The 16,619-nt window shown below is 41.5% G+C and overlaps 1 protein-coding gene across 1 annotated transcript in view; it reads left to right on the forward strand.

Annotated features, from left to right (window-relative positions):
- Positions 1 to 4,595: 4,595 nt before the first annotated feature.
- The window catches only part of LOC144636932 (striatin-like), a 31,146-nt gene continuing 19,122 nt past the window's right edge, over positions 4,596 to 16,619 (forward strand). Inside the window, exons 1-4 of the mRNA XM_078496129.1 lie at positions 4,596 to 4,634; positions 5,884 to 5,968; positions 6,608 to 6,912; positions 7,160 to 7,215. Coding sequence (XP_078352255.1) covers positions 4,596 to 4,634; positions 5,884 to 5,968; positions 6,608 to 6,912; positions 7,160 to 7,215 — 485 coding nt within the window. The remainder of the gene's footprint in view (positions 4,635 to 5,883; positions 5,969 to 6,607; positions 6,913 to 7,159; positions 7,216 to 16,619) is intronic.

A 16,619-nucleotide genomic window follows, 5' to 3' on the forward strand; every position in this document is an offset into this window, starting at 1 on the left:
TCGTGTGTGACCGACATTTCCCAAGGTAAATTTACCGCGGTGTTTTTCCCTGGATACATAAAAAAGAACAAACGAATTGCCCATGAAAGTTACCATGGATACTATCCATGAAATATTATAAAATTTAAAAACGATCTTTGACTTAAAAACTTTAAAAATACAAGCTTTCGGCTGTTTGAACTACAGCCTTCCACGGGTAAAATGTAAAGACGATTGCCAGGAGCCGAAAATTTTGTTGAGGAACCCCAAAAGCAAGTGTTATCGGCCGCTTGCCATCTTGCCATCATCTTGCCATCATCAATATTTTCACTATCCATGAAGTTACCGAGGTAAAGAGGTAGGTTTTTCAAGTACCCCAAGATAAAATTACCGAATGCGAGGCAAACTCAAAGATAAGCAAATAAAATAAACAGAGAAATTTATAATTAAATAAATGATGGCGCGAGATTAAGATTTCCGGAGGTCAACTAAAAAAAATTGATTGATAAACTCTTATCAGTGGAGTGCCCGGAAACATGCACGCTAACTTTCATTTTTCGGTATTCACGCTTATTATTACCATTTGGACTGTAGAACATTTTCAATTCTCACCAATCAAACAAACTAAATGTAAAACCAATGGAATGAATTTAAGTTTGGTGACAAACTAATGAACAGGATCGGAGATGACATTTCTTTTACATATTATCTCCCGAAATTATCGGAAAGGTATGGCCATAATGGAAAACCTTCAATGATCTTCATTGCCTTGCTGTGTGTTCAGATTACATGCCCAAGATAATAAAATAAATGAAGAATTTTCTTTCGCCAGCTTTTCTTTTTTTTCAGTAAAGCGTTGCGTGAGACGGCTAAATGAAGGTCCCGCTCCTTGTATTCTTGGGTTTTTAAAAGGTGACTACCAACAGCGCTCTCTGTACTGAGACCCTCCCATCCTTTCGTACAGAAAAGGGAAGTCGCTAAAGGATATACTCGTTAGAGCAAAACTTTGAAAGTCTACAATACAAATCTCGACCAATGGGCGTCGTGTTTGGCCTGTCTCTGTTAATTGCCCTCATACGCTCAAATGACTACGGTTATCAATCAATTCTTTTGGTACCACGTTTGCGTGACAGTACAGAGAGCGCAGTTGGTAGTCATCTCTTAAAAAGCCAAGAATACAAGGAGCCGGACGTCATTTGGCCCGGCGTGTCACGCAACGCTTTATTGAAAAAGAGAAAAACTGGCGAAAGAAAATTCTGTCTTCATTTCATTAGTTATTTCTATATTCTTATTTTTTTAAATTTATTTTTATATTTTTTTAAGTTACCCTCGACCCTCGACATGTTACCCTCGACTCTCGACATTTTACGCTCGACTCTCGACCCTCGACAATTAGCTACACTCCTTTGCGTGTTCAAGGCAGCAAAAACGTGGTCTTTCTTAAAATGTGGAAAGCTAAATGGCTTGCTGATTTATAAGTATAAGCTCTTTTTGGAAATTTGGCGTTTTAATGAACACAACACAAGTCAAGGAAGATCTATAGTGCATTTTCTTATATGTATTTCGATTTATAAACGGAGTCTTCGCTTTCTAATTCTTCGGTGTCTGAAACACTGACATAACAAAGCAGTAGAGGACTGTTGAAACAGCATGAATAATAAATGCGAGATGATGCTAGCAAGCACCCTCGAATTATCCACTTCCGCATTTCGCGCCGAAAACAGTATGAAAGATTGACCTTGGTAAAGTGTTAAGTGTGTGACCGCAAACACCTCGGTAACGTACCTGGGGGAATGTATGTGTAAAACGTTCGTTACAAACATACCGGCATTTCTATTTTCAGCGTTTTCGTCACAAAAAACATGTATGAAATACAGTAGAACCCCTATTATGCGGCCATCCTCGGGGAATTGCAACTGGCCGCTTAATAGGGGTTGGCCGCTTATTAGCATAAGACATTATAAAAAGGTTACGTTTCTTCAATACAATATAGCATGAAAAGGAATAACGGAATCACATGAAGACGTCAATAAACCTGTGTTTGAAGGATTTTATCAGCCGTCACTCTCATTTTTGTTGAAAACAAAACCAAACATCGTAAATTACATTCTTACTGGCCGCTAAATAGGGGCAAAAGCAATAGAAAAACGCTCATCGGGACGGCAAAAAGGTGGCCGCGGCCGCTTAATAGGATTGGCCGCTTAAGAGGGGTTTTATTAACAGTATTTTACTGACAGTAGTTTCGTGACTTTAGTAACTGGCCGCTAGACAGGAGGTGGCCGCTTAATGGGTGGCCGCTTAATAGGGGTTCGACAGTACTCTATTTTCTAATATTGTTCTTTGATCGTTAAAAGCGGGCAATGAATCGCAAAAGAAATCGAAAACAGCGCAAAACGGTCGGCGCAAGGTGACGTAGAGAGCAGAGGTGTAGTCTCCTAGTGAATGTTGTGTAACCCTCACTTCATGGTTGTTGTTAGTGGTCAATGGATGCTCACCAAACAGTTTCCGTCTTATTTCAAGTGCACCCTTCTTAAACTCGATAGCAGAGTTGTAGTCTCCAACTGGATGTTGTGTAGCCCCCACTGAAAGATAACTGTCAGCAGTCTCTGAATGTTCTTCACCAAACAGTTTCCGTCTGATATGCTTCTTGGGCTCAAGAACGAAGATGTAGTCGCCTAGTGAATGTTGTGTAACCCCTGCCCCAAACAGCCTCAGTCTGATGTCGAGTACACGCTTCTCTGACTTAAAAGCTTCTGAGCAGTCCCCTCTCCTGTGTTGAATGGCGGCTTGATCTAAATAGATGTCTGGAAAAACCGAATAGCGAATAGTCGCGAATAGTACGAATACTCCCGAATAGTCGCGAATAGTATGTGATAAGTCGTGAATAATGGCCAATAGAAGCGAATAGTAGTTGGATATATAGTGACGAATAGTAACAAATAATGACAAATAGTTTCAAATACTAACGAAGAGTTGCGAATAGTGACGAATAGTCCTGAATAGCGACGAATACCATATTATATCAAAACAGTAAAAAAATTTAAATGTTTGAAACTGCAGCTATTTATCCTGGAAAATACATTTCCGTCTTGTTTTCGACTAGCACCCTTCATCTGATTATTGTTTTCTTCAATTTGTAAATCGGCCAAAACCTCTTTAGTACAGTCACCAAAGTTTCCGTTTGCCGAGACTCCTTGAGCCAGATCTTTGTATATGTCTAGTAGTTTCTTAGTCCTTGACCACTGTGCTATAAAACACTGACAAAATCGCAAAATTTAATACACTTTTGCCTTAATTTTTTTTTGCAATCGCGCAAATTAATACTCGCGAAATTTAATTAAGTACGCGCAAAATTAGTAAGAATAAGGTAATTTGGAATGCCCCTTCTTTATAATCCTCTGCACCCTTAGCGAATTGAAACTGTGAAGTTGCCTTTAAGACGAAACAGAACTACCTGGTAGAAAACTAGCCTTTGAGCCTGAGAACTTTACAAAAAAAAGAAACAAGACCTCAATTCATCAAAAAGAATTATAAACGAACAATCACTATATGAATTTATAGAACGAAAACAAGCTTAGCACCAAAACGAGGCTATACCTCGTGGTTTAACATAGACTACGAGCAGTCCCTATTTTTTCGCAGAGTCCGTCGAGCTTGAAGCAAATTTTTTTTTTCGAAGAGTTCGTCGAGCTTATAGCGAAAAAAAATTACGCACGGGGGGAGGAGGCGGGGCGAGGCGAGAAGCGAAAGTTTAAATCGCAAATTACACATATTGAAAAGAGAGTGACACGAGACAGCCCAAAGGGCCTTTGATTAGATTTTTTGGCGGTAAGCTTTCGGGGCTCGCAAAAAGAGGCTCGCGGTTCGCAAAATAAGGCTCGGGCTCGCAGGCTCGCAAAATAGCCTCGAGTCCCCCAGCCAGACAACAGTCGCGCCACATGTTCACGGCTCGCTGAGCTTAAAATTATTGTACCTTTTTTTAATGGTTTATTTTATAAGTAGGTTGGTAATAGGCAGCCAGAATGCTGAAGTGGACCTACTGTACAAAATAAAACGTATCTAACTACAAAAGTAAAATATGACAAAAATTAGGAAAATTGAAATTTCTTGGGCGAATGATCGACAGTGGAATGATGTTTGGAAAAACCCGGGTCTACAACACTGCACTGAAATCGACTGTAATATGGGTAGAATAACACCGAAGGGATAGTGATAAACCACAAAAGAACAAAATGGTCATGAGTGAGGAAGATTGAGACAGATTACAGACAGCGATCTTGAACACTTTGGAACAAATGAATAAAATGCTTTAATACCAGTAAACACGGTTTTGATTTTGTTTTTACTGCTGCTTGATACCTTTAGTTTCTTTTCCGTTTGGCCCATTATAATTGTGATAGATTTTTCCATCATCAATATGATATCCCACAGATTCTTTATACCATCCTGGCATCTCGCTCGTGTCGTAATCCTCATCTACCACTCCAATTCCCAGCCATCGTTTCTCCCCAGTTTCTAAAATGACGACCTAAAAGGCAAAAGCATCTTTAAACCCCTCTGAGCTTTCAATGCCCCAGGTCTGGAGAGTATACCGTACAGCTTTCTACGAAAAAAAAATGTACTCGGATCGATATTATGGAAAAAGGTATTGCCTGGTTTGTCCAAAAACAGTACAAACCAAACCTAATGAAGAAATTGCTGATTGATTGAAATACAAATTGTTTACAACGCTACTACAAACTTTCGCAAGTGCTTCGATAGTTCCGGAAAAATGTTCTATGTCTTTTCATTACCTTAAGGAGGCTCGATGTAGTTTCTTTAGCCCAAGGGTGGTTGTTTTGAAAATGAAAATTATCTAGGAAGCCAATGTTCGATCGATTTTTGCCAAAATACACCAAAATGATAAAATATATGACCAAAGATTAAATTTATACTGGTCGCTTAGTCACAAAGGTTACCATAGCAACGATTGTCGTTTTCTTTTGTTTTTAAACAAGCCTGATTTTCTCGAAATCTAGATTGGCTCTTGGTATTCATTTTTTGTCCAATATTATGCTACTAGCAGTGCTCAAAATTTTGCCAAATTATGCAAAAATTATGCCAGAATTCCCAAATTATGCTTCTGATTTCCGAAATTATGCTCACAAAATGACGTAGATTCTATACATAGAGGTGCGCAATAACGACACCAAATTATGATGTTTTTTAAATAAACTGTTGTTGTAAATTTATTTGTGTTTATGGCAGTTTATCACGGCCGTCAGCTGTCCAAATTAGCTGCTCGCATCTCTAAACCGTTTGTAAAATGCCTCCAACGACTTAACAATCACAATTGTATAGCTAAAACACGCATTGCAAGAACAAACTACCTAAATTTCATTTATTTCTGTAGAAAGTACACCATATTTACTACATTTTATGAATTTATGCTCCAAAAAGTGCTAAAAATTGCTAATTATGCCGTGGCAGTGCTCGTTTCACAAATTATGCTTTTTAGCTCCAATTATGCCAAAAATTATGCTAGCACAATCTATAAAAGCCTACCAACCTAGGGCTAAAAAAACTACATCGAGCCTCCTTAATAGCATCAAGACTCTCAGCCAATCGTTTCATATGTAAATAATAACGCTACAGGAAGCCATGCCATATATATAGCTAACATAGTTTAGTATATACCAGACTTAAGCATTAGACCGCACTTTCTAGGGCTTTACTGGCGTAATAAAACCACGCGGGATGTTGGGAGAACACTCGAAAAGCTTGTAAATCACGAGCCGTCAGGCGAGTGATTTACAAGCATTTATGATTATGTTGGTTGTTACACATATTTCCAGTGAAAATGCTGTGTGTTTACAAAATTTTAATAACATACATGTATTGTGTTGCTTGCTTCCTGTGTTTTAGAATGAGTGGGGAGTTGATTCAAACTTGCTGGCCAAGTTAAAAGAGCAGTACAAGAAGGAGAGAAAAACCAAAAAGAGCCAAAAAAGTAAGCAGAAGTTTATTTGTTTGTAAAAACATTAGCTTGAGTTCATACAAGTTTCTCTTTGCACACTCAATCATTCTCCCATGACAGCTCTATAGAGACAACTGAGATTCGGTTATCAGTAAAGAATTTTTTGGGTCAAATGCTGGAATTGCCTGGGACAGGGTAAAAACAGAGCAGTTTTTTTTATGCTAGAACGATTGAAAACATTAAACTCTTAAACAGAAGATGAGCTTCGGGAAAGTGCCTGGAAAGATAGTGAAGCCACAAGCAGAAGAGCCGAGTGCGTAGGGTAACCATGACAACCCTGTGAGGGGCAACCACCAGGCACTGTCACACTAAAACAGTGGAACAATGATTCTTACCTCAGACTTACCATAAAAGAGGGAGGTAGGGCGTGGAGAGAAATCGCCGAGCCTGGTCGAATAGCAGGATGCACATGAAATGATTTGACCTCAAAAGCCACTTGAGCTGTTAACCACATGACCCCCCTGCAGCACCCCTGGCCACTCTGCATGCCCGCCTTAAGGGGCTGAACAGCATTGTTTTGTGTTTAACTTAGCCTAAATTCCATTTAGCACCATAAAAATGTGATTTTTCTACATTCTCTTTCCTAACATTAGTACATTTCTTTCAACACAGGACCACCACGGTCAGCTTTACAGGCCATGCTTGCAAACCTAGAGGGGGAAGACGAAATGCCGCCATCTGCACCTGCCCCTAACATCATAAACGTCCCTCCACCTGTCAGACTGAGTGGATCTCGTGCCACTTCCGAGATCCCACCCATAGCAAGTGTGTCTGTACCTAGTAATGCAGCTGCCGGTGGCAAAGGAGCTGCAGCCACGCCCATCGCCACACCAGATGAACCATTTGAGAGCGCCCTTGGTCTGGGTGAATTGGCAAGTCTTACAGTTACCAATGAAGCGGAAGCTCTCTCTTATGAAGTAAGTGTTCCAGATAGTCAAGGAAGACAAACACAGAATTTAAATTGAAAACCAGTGTGAGACTCGAAGCCTGACTTTGTTCAGACTTTCTTTGCAAATGCTGTAGTTCAGTGGTAGATTATTTGCAGTGTATCGTAGAGGTCAATCGCACTTTCTTTTCCTTTGCAAAGCTACATAATTGGAAAGATATCTTTCTTGGTAAAACTTAACTTTGCTCCAATAACTAACTTGACATTTGTTTCATTAGGTGAACACAAAGGAAGAGTTTAGAAAAACGTGGAGCCCAAAGTTCACATTAAGAAGGTATTTGCATGAGTTCCTGTTACGAAAATTGTCTGAGTGTTGCTTGTTTAGAAACATCCAGAACTCAACAAGAGAACTGACTGAATTCAGTTGTCACTCAAACCATTCTGGAACGTTTTACATGTAGCATATGTTTCAAAACTTCTTGTTGTAGAATCATTTAGTAAGCTACTATAATTATACAGATCTCTATTGTGTAATGCTACTATAATTAGTCATTTGAAGAATATTTTAGACCTACTTTCATTCGCACATAAGAAAGGAAGTGAAGCTTTGTAACTTGAGGAGTTTATGTCTTGTAATGAAACTTTTTGTTGCTGTTCAATCAAATTTAGTTCTGTGAACAACCAACCTGCTCTTCAGCGATACTCCCAACAGTTCCTTTTATGTTTAATTTGCTACATGAGTAGTATAGAGGGAAGTCGACAAATACCACCTCGATTTAGACGCTTTATCGCAGCTGGAGTGCATTTTTTGGCAAGTGTTAATGAGTTACGGTAAATTCCCCGACTTTGTTTACCCACGCGGAAAAAAACAAAATTTGCATACCATGTTCAGGCAAGCCCTTGACATGTTCAAACATGCCTTGACTGTCACGTCACGCGACGCTTTTTTGACAGGTGGCGATGAGTCATGATATTACAACGTCTAAAAATATCATTCGGGTAAACCCCCGACACCCACGCACAAATTTGCATGCCGCTCGCGGTTTCATGTCAATTGAACATTTGTGCTTTTTAGTTACATGGCTTTCAGCAAGACCTTGTTGACCGCAAACAAAGCAAGACAGTTTGACGAGTTTGTTGAGCAACAAATTGAGCGAATGCCTCAAATGTCGGGCCCACTTCGTGAAGTTGTCCGTAACATACTGGATGAGCCCATCCCGCTTGAAGTGCAAAAGCGTTTGCTAAAACCGTTGCTTGCACAAGAGTATCACCCAAAACCCCCGAAGCGACTTCGTCGCGAGGAAAAGAAGGAGCAACAAAGGAAGATTATTCAAAATGAATTTGATCCTTTTGTACCACACGCAAATCGGGTGGTAACAAATTATCAGAATGAGATTTTAAACCTTTTTGATGTCGCGGAATACGAGGGGGAGGAAAATAGTGGCCGGCGTTTTATTCGATGGCGTTTTATTAGAGGTTTGGAAAAAGACCTTACACCGAACTTTATGGAAAAAATTCGAGAAAATATAAACACAGCGTTTTATATCAGGCATACTTACTCGTATCGGTTGCGCAACATTGATGATGATACGGGCATTGTTTACTACATTAACAAAGGCTCACCTTGGATTAATAAGCTTTCTGCAGCGGAAAAATGGTTGACCGTACAGAAGACAAAACGCCTGGCCCCTGACAATATTAAAAGACCTTCTACAAAGTGGAAGTTTGAAAGCTTTTTTAATGTTGATGTAAAGGTTGTGCTTGACCGACAACCGCTGTTAGGCACAGGCCCCTTACCAGACTGGCTTCGCAACCTTGCGCATGGCCGGTCGATGGTTGCGCTAGATACCTATCTTGATAATTTGTGTCTATGGCGTTGTATTGCTGTACACCAAGGGGCGCGTATTGATCGAAGCACAGTAGCAGCCCGAGGTCTCGCAAAGAGTTTCTTTAAACTCGAAACTGTGCCGACCGACTGTTCAAAAACATCTCTTGATGAATTAGATAAAGTTGAAAGGCATCTGAATCAGGGTGCCGCTTTCTCTGATTGGCTCGGCATCCGAGTTTATGAGCCTGTGAGGATAAAAGATGAGGAAGTCGTATGGCATTTAAAAAGAAACTCTCCAGCTATGCTAAAGAACATTTTGACAATCGGCATTTACGAAGGGCACGCGTTTGTCATTAAGAATATTGAAAGGTTAGCCAATACGTACGCATGTGCCCATTGCAACGCGAGATTTACACAAGCTTGCAACCTTAAACGCCATTATCAAACTTGCAGCCAAGGAAAAACAATAATCGATTGCCCGGGCAAAAAGGTTGAAGAACCGCAGACAAGCTTTGAGAAGGCTTCCTATCCAAGCCATCAAGCTTCCAAAGAATCGCTTCGGTGGCTTGACCAAGAAGCCAAGCGGCGGAAAATTCACATTCACCACGCAATGTGCGGGCATGGTGGCGAGCGTTGGGTTGAGCGCGCACCTGTCGACGGGTACGACCCTATTTCTAAAACTGTATTTCAATACCACGGTTGCCACTGGCACGGGTGTCTGAAATGTTACCCACAAGATCGTGACAAAATCATTGACCGCGGCCAGACACGTCAAGACAGGTTTTTAGCCACAATGAAACGCACAGGATGGCTACGACTGAGAGGCTACTGCGTGGTCGAGGCTTGGGCGTGCGAGGTTGGGAAAAGCTTTGTTGATACACCGCGAGCCCAAACAAAAAGCTACCCGCACGCGATCTTGTACGATTTCGAGTCGTATGGCGACAATAATCAGCGAAAGGAACCGACGCCAACGCTCACGATCGAAAACGCGCACGTGCCAATCTCGGTAAGCATCGGTGACACCCTTGAAAGAGAGCCCACCCACATCTGTGAAAGAGACCCCGCAGAGCTGGTCCGCAAGTTTATGGAAGAGCTTGAGAGGCGCGGAAAAAACATCCGTGCCCGAGTAAGAGCAGAATTTATGCCAGAAGACGTAAGCCTACTTTTAAAAGCACAACGACGAAAAATCGAGGAATGGTGCAACCAAGTTCCTGTAGTTGGGTTTAACTCTGGCAGTTACGATCTGAATCTGATCAAAAACAACTTCGCAGAATGTCTTGCCGACACAACAGGCAAAGTCAGAGTGGCAAAAAATTGTAACAAAATCATGTTTTTACTAACTCAAGGCTTTCGTTTTCTTGACATTATCAACTACCTTGGACCGGGAACAAGCTATGAAAAGTGGGTTAAGGCTTATGAATGCGAGGCAAAGAAATCTTGGTTTCCTTACGAGTGGTTTGACTCTCCCGAAAAGCTTGACTACCCTGGGCTTCCTGACTACCCAGCGTGGTTTTCGAAGTTGAAAGGGCAATTTGTGCTCACAAGGGAGGAGTGGGAGGGGTGTAAGCGCACATTTGCGGTAAAGGGCATGTGCACCTTTGCAGATTGGCTTCGCTATTACAATAACCTCGACGTGTTTCCTGGCCTGGAAGCTCTTGAAAAGATGAAAGCTTTTTACACTGAAAAGAGGATCGACATTTTTAAAGACGCAGTCAGTATTCCCGGGGTTAGCTTACATTACCTGCTTAGAGGCTCTGTTGAAAGAGGGGCTGAACTTTTTTCTCCTTGCAAAGAAGCGTACGAAATGCTGAAAGGGGCTGTTGTTGGAGGGCCAAGCATAGTATTTACAAGGTACCACGAAGCTGGCGTCACAAAGATCAGAGATCACCAGTACTCCGCTCCGCATCTTTGCGAAAACATTGTCGGCTACGATGCAAATGCCCTTTATCTGTCAACAATGTTAGAAAACATGCCCTGCGGAAAAGAAGAAGTCTACTCATATTTAGGAGCTGAAGAATCGGGGGCAAAGTTACTTATGCAAAATCTGAAAGAAGAAAATTCTTCTTACATACGCAAATGGTTTGGATTTGCTGAAGTTGACATTGAGATTCCAAAAAAATTGTGGAAAAAGTTTGCAGAGATGCCGCCATTCTTTTACAACCAAGAGGTTCCAGGCGAAGCTGTTCCACAACACATGTATGAATACTTGAAAAAAACAAAAAGAAATCGTGGAGATGGTAAAAAGCTCGTTTGTGCCCTTTCTGCCAAAAAAATTCTTTTGTATGCTCCACTGCTGCGCTGGTATGTAGAACAAGGGGCAGAAATAACAGCCGTTTACCGAACTATAAACTATAAACCAAAAAAGATTTTTCCCTAGTTTGTGGAACAAGTGACAGAGGCACGGAGAACAGGCGATGTTGATAAGAGCAAGGCCTTGCTGGCTGACGTGTTTAAGCTGTTAGGAAACAGTGCTTACGGGAAACTGATCGAGGCTCTAGAAAGGCAAACTAACGTAATTTATACCAAAGATGAGAAAGTAGTTGATAGAGCTCTACGAAGCGCGTATTTTAGTGACTTAGATGAAATCGGTCAAGCGTACGAGTTGGAAAGCCGCAAGCCACGGATAACAATCAGCAGGCCTTTTCAAGTTGGGATCGCGGTTTACCAGTTGGCAAAGCTGCGCATGCTCAAGTTTTACTACGACTTTTTAGACAAGTATTTTGATCGAAAGGACTTTGAGCTCATTCAGATGGACACGGACAGCTGTTACATGGCCATTTCTGCTTTGAAGCTTGAGGACATCGTAAAACCTGAGCTAAAACAAGAATTCGAGGCCCAAAAAAAACAATGGCTGGCTTGGGACAAGTGGAGCGGCCGCACACCCGGTCTCTTTAAGCTAGAGTGTGTGGGTAGCCGGATGATTGCGCTCTGCTCAAAGTGTTATTTCATCGAGGAACCAGAGGGTGAAAAAAAGAAGTTTAGCACCAAGGGGATGTCAAAAACGCAAAACGAAGTAACTTGGCAGCGTTTCAAGGCAGCTCTTGAAGGCAGCGTTGATAAAGCGAATAACAGAGGCTTCCGTATGAAGGAAGGAAAAATGGTAACTTACGAGCAGGAAAAACTGGGTTTGAGCGCCTATTACGACAAACGTTGGGTGCTTGAAGATGGAATACATACCGAACCGATTGAATATCACCTTTAGCTGGCATTGACTGGTGGAAGGGAGGTATCAGGAGGTACGACGAGCAGCTCCTCGCGCACAAAGCCGCGCTTGGGGCCGTCTTGCAAGTAATACAAAACAGGTTCGTTTGGTTTCATTACAGCTCTTTCAAGCGAAAAGACTTTTAAAGACCAGATTGGATCGGTGGCACGTTTTCCGCCACCTTCTAACTCACCCGGCTGGTACAAATATCTAACATTCACGGAGGAGGGGAGCTTTTTTTCGCTCTTACCAACAGGCCTCAAATAAGGAGTCGACGGCTTGGCAGCAACGGCTTTTAATTTAATAGCTTCTGAGGGTTTTTTGCCCGTCAGCCGTGTAACTTCGTTGTTCAGAGCGGCAATAACTTCGGGTAGCCTCTTAACCCACGCTGTCGACCGCTGGCCAGATGGCAGGGTCAACTCGACACTGTACTGATAACCAAACAGGCGCTCTGCCAGTGTGCGGTTGAAACGTTCAACAATGGCCTGATCTCTGTGAATGTTAACACGCCCGCGTCGAATAGCTGTTTTTTGATTTTCCATTTCTTTGGTAACAGCGCCCATGAATTCGCGCCCGGGGTCAACTTGCAGCATTTGTGGCCATTTCAGTGCACTACGCCTGTAAATTGCCCGAAAACCTTTTGCAACCTCAGTTGAATCTTTTGAGGTCAAAGGCTCGGCCTCTTTGTAACGGCTGGCAACGTCAACAACAGTCAACGCGTATTTGTAAACTTTTCGCCCTCGCGGCAATCTGTCATGAGGAAGAAAAAGAAGGTCCGCCTGGTGAACAGCGTTAGGAGAAGATACATCAAACTTTGGACGAGGAACGTATCGTGGTGCGGGAAGGTAGATTTGCCAAAAAGCTTTTTTTCCGAGCCACCTTTTTGCAGTATCTTCGGAAACCGTTGCGACTTTGGCTAATTTTTTTATTGCAGAAATTCCTTTCCAGTATCCTTGCGGGCTGTAGTAACGTGACTCCAATTTATTATTTTTCATTTGAACATAATTTGCTGTATAACAATGGAAGAAAAAAAAAATTTGTTGAGGGCACTTGTACCCTTGCAGGCTTTAGTGATAATATGACTACGATTTATTATAACTTTGTTAAATCTTTAAGCCTCAAGTGGCTAAAAGACAAAAAACTATTTGTTGATGACCCTTATGGTGTGCTTTACGGAGCAAAACTATTGACAAAAAAAGATATCCAAAATTTCTGTTCGGTTTTTGTTGCGAAAAAGAAAACTTTTGAACCAAGCGTTTTTCAAGAACCCCATGGCTTTGAATATTTGGAAGAAATAGAAAAACGAACGAGTGTGCCGCAAGCAAACTTGAGCTATTTAAAAAAAGTTTTAACAAAAAACGGTATTGTTTGGCAAGATTTTGATCCATCAAGGCTGCGATTTTTGGCAAACGTGGTGAAAGACTGCCAAAATTATAAAAAAAAAAATATTAACTACACCTGTTTTTTGTATTTTTATTTCAAAAAGCTACCAGATTCTTGGCCAAAAAAAGAAGAAATGATCAAAAAGCTGGCGGAAAATTTGACGAAAAATAAAAAAACGAAAAAAGCTGCCGAAAAACATTTTCAAGATTGGTGGGAGCGAGCGCTGTCAGTGTGATTTGAGTAACGCAGTTTTGTTTTTTTCGAAGAGAAGGCACTGTACTTTTTGATGATTTCTTGGTATTCGTTGTCAGAAATTTGTCCGTCTTCAAGGGCCGCAGAAGTAAGAGAGTTAGTTGCTAACAGAGTTTCTTCCGCAAGTGAAAGTATTTTTTTGTGTTTTTTTGCTTTTTGCAAGAAAAACTTGACAGTGACGCCTAAAGAAGTTGACACGAGAGAAAAAACTGTTGCGGTCGCAATCAAAGGCCCTCCAACAACAATGCCGACAGCGGAAAGCGAAGCTGCAAGACCTGAGCCGGTAAGAATCGTCGCGGCACCCCCCGTTAAAGCGCAAGCTGTTTGACAGCGAGTATGCCAGCGCTTGAATTTGGCGGAAGTCTTTCCGTAGTGGGCCTGCTGATTTTCCAAGGTTAGTTTCATTGCCTTTATTTCGGCGCGTATGTATTGGGTCGCGGTGGCCATTATACTTAGAGCAAAAATTTTAAGATTTAATCGCAATAATGGTTAACCCATTTTCCTGTTTTTTTGTTATAAACTGTGGCTGAGCAAGAAGGGTCTTGGTTTTCTGAAGGGTGAGTCCAAAACTTTTTGCTGAAAAAACCTGTTTTGGTGTTAAAAGCACCCTTAGCTATGTCTCCTGACCAATATTTTTCAAGAAGCTTTTTATCTCCACCAAGGGCTCTTGTGATTGCCATGGCGGCATCTTGCGCTTGCTGAAAACCAGGAATTTTTTCTCCGATTTTTTTGTTTACGGTTTCTCCAACCCCTAAGCCAACCTTCTGCTTTGATGCAATCACGTTTCTTGCTAAAGTGTGCCCCCACTGGCGCTTGTTTTTGGGAACTGCGTCAAGCGCTTTACCATTTTTCTATCCGCCTCGTGTTTACAACTTTTTTCGTTTTTTTTGCCGTCGCAAACAGCATAATCAACGTCGTGTTGCATTGCGACAGCGTCTGTAGCCCCCGTGGGTTTTTGCTTGATTTTGAGAATTTTTCCGGTTTTTGGATCGTATGTCAGCTGCTTTTCAAGAGGATTGTAAGGCCCAGTATAGTTGTGCCCCGGCAGCGTCCACCCTTTTTTTGGTTTTGGCAACTTGCCGATGGCTTTGTGAATGTCGACGCCTGCCCCCGTTTTGTTTGAAACGAATCTTGTTTTGGTTATTCCGCAACTGGCGCATTTGACTTTTAACATTTTTCGGCCGTTTTTTGTCATTTCGATTTTTTCGCTTCCTTCCACATTGGGAGTGAACTGCCTTTCTTTTACGCAATAGACTTTCATTATATACCTGCAGAAAAAATGTTTGTTTTTTGTTTGGCTTTCCAAGCGTCTTTGGTGGTCCAAAAACCTTTTACCAGGTCATATCGAACAACCTTTATTATGCCGCAACTGATACATTTGGCTTCAAGTATTTTTTGACCTTCGATGTTTATCGCGGTTTTTTTGGTGTAAGGCTCGTTGTAAGTGCAACGCCTTTCTTTCACGCAGTAAAATTTCTGAATTTCCATTTAATTGTTATCTCTTTTTTTGTTTAATTTATGTGCTTCGAAAATATTTGACATTGTCGCTCACTCCTTTGAATGCTTGCCCTGCAAGTTTCGCAGCTGCCGTCGCAAACGTGGGAGAGGGGCCAGACAAAAACATGCTTGCTCCCTCGGCGATTTTGTCAACTAAGCGTGGCTTGTACCTTGCTAAAGCACCTCCTTGGCTCTGGCTTTTCGAAAGGAACCTTGTCTTTGTGATGCCGCAACTTACACATTTGGCTTTTAACATTTTTCGGCCATTTTTGGTAATTACCACTTTTTCACTACCAGGCACGTTGGGAGTAAACTTTCTTTCTTTAACGCAATACACCTTCATTTTATACTTGATGCAAAAAATACCTTTTGACCACAGCCTCGTTTTTCAACAAATCGCCAGAAAACATTTCAAGAATTTTCTTAAACGACCGTCCCTTGTTTCGTTCGTTTAAAAAAAGCAAACAGTAGTAACCGCACCGCACGCTTTTTTCCCACTGAAGCTGGTTGTCGTTTCGTAAAAAGCTCTTTTTTCCCGCTAGAACAAGCTCATTTTCCCATTCTGCGGGTGGAGGCAAACCAAAAGAGTCAAAGTACTCATAGCTTTCTTTTTCTCTTTTTCGAAAGCAACAAACCCAATGGGTACCAAGGCCGCCCAAGTCGTCCATGTTAATTATGCAGGGAGAGTGTTTTTTTGGCAAAAAATCGTTTCTTGAAAAAACACCTTTTATCGGGATTTTTAGATAATCACACCACGCAAACAGATCAAAATCAGTTGAAGGGGCGTCCTTAAAATTCATTTTTTTTCCCCCCAAGTTCCAATAAATGGGGGCGGCCGCCGCATCACATTTGCAGGCTGGACCCTCATACCATTTCCACCTTTTGGTTTTACCTGCAACCCTTTACCAAGAACTGCGGTTTTGATGATTTTAACTGAGTTTTTAATCTGCGTTTTGCTCATTTTCAGATCAACCCCCCTTTTCTCGCTAACGGCTTTTTGAATTTGTTTGATTTGCCGCGAGGTTAGATGCAAAGAGTCTCCATTTTTTCTCGTAATGTCTTCGTACTTCAGTCTTAGCGTGATTGCTGTTTTGTTTGAAAACGCCTTGGCGAGGCTGTTTTTTTGGCCCTCAGAAAGCGCAACCTTGTGTGGGTAGTAAGAAGACATCGTATATATTTTATAAAAAAATTTAGACAACAACCAGTTCGTTACCCAGCTGCTTCAGAACCATTTCGTTTTCGTACAAAATACCCGCAAATATCGTGTAATCGACATCTGCGGCTTCATTGAGTCTGTAGTAAAAAATCAACTGCTTCGGATCGTTTGTCACGTTATCTTTGTTTTCTCGAAGGTCGAAGTAAAGAAAAGGGTAAAGTGTAGAAAAATTACTTGTTTGCAGCTGAACTCCTGTATTGTAATCATTCTTTCGGTAACGGTAATTCATCACGTCGTTGAGGATTCGCAGCTTAAAATTTTCGTCATATTCCAACTCAGGATAAAACTGAGAAGCCCCGTACTGCAGCCTGCAAGTAGCGAGCTTTGCTGAGCCATCTCCGTCAATGTTAAAAGTGTCAA

Source organism: Oculina patagonica, chromosome 13 (assembly GCF_052425735.1).
Source record: "Oculina patagonica isolate OP01 chromosome 13, crgOcupat, whole genome shotgun sequence".
NCBI lineage: Eukaryota > Metazoa > Cnidaria > Anthozoa > Scleractinia > Oculinidae > Oculina > Oculina patagonica.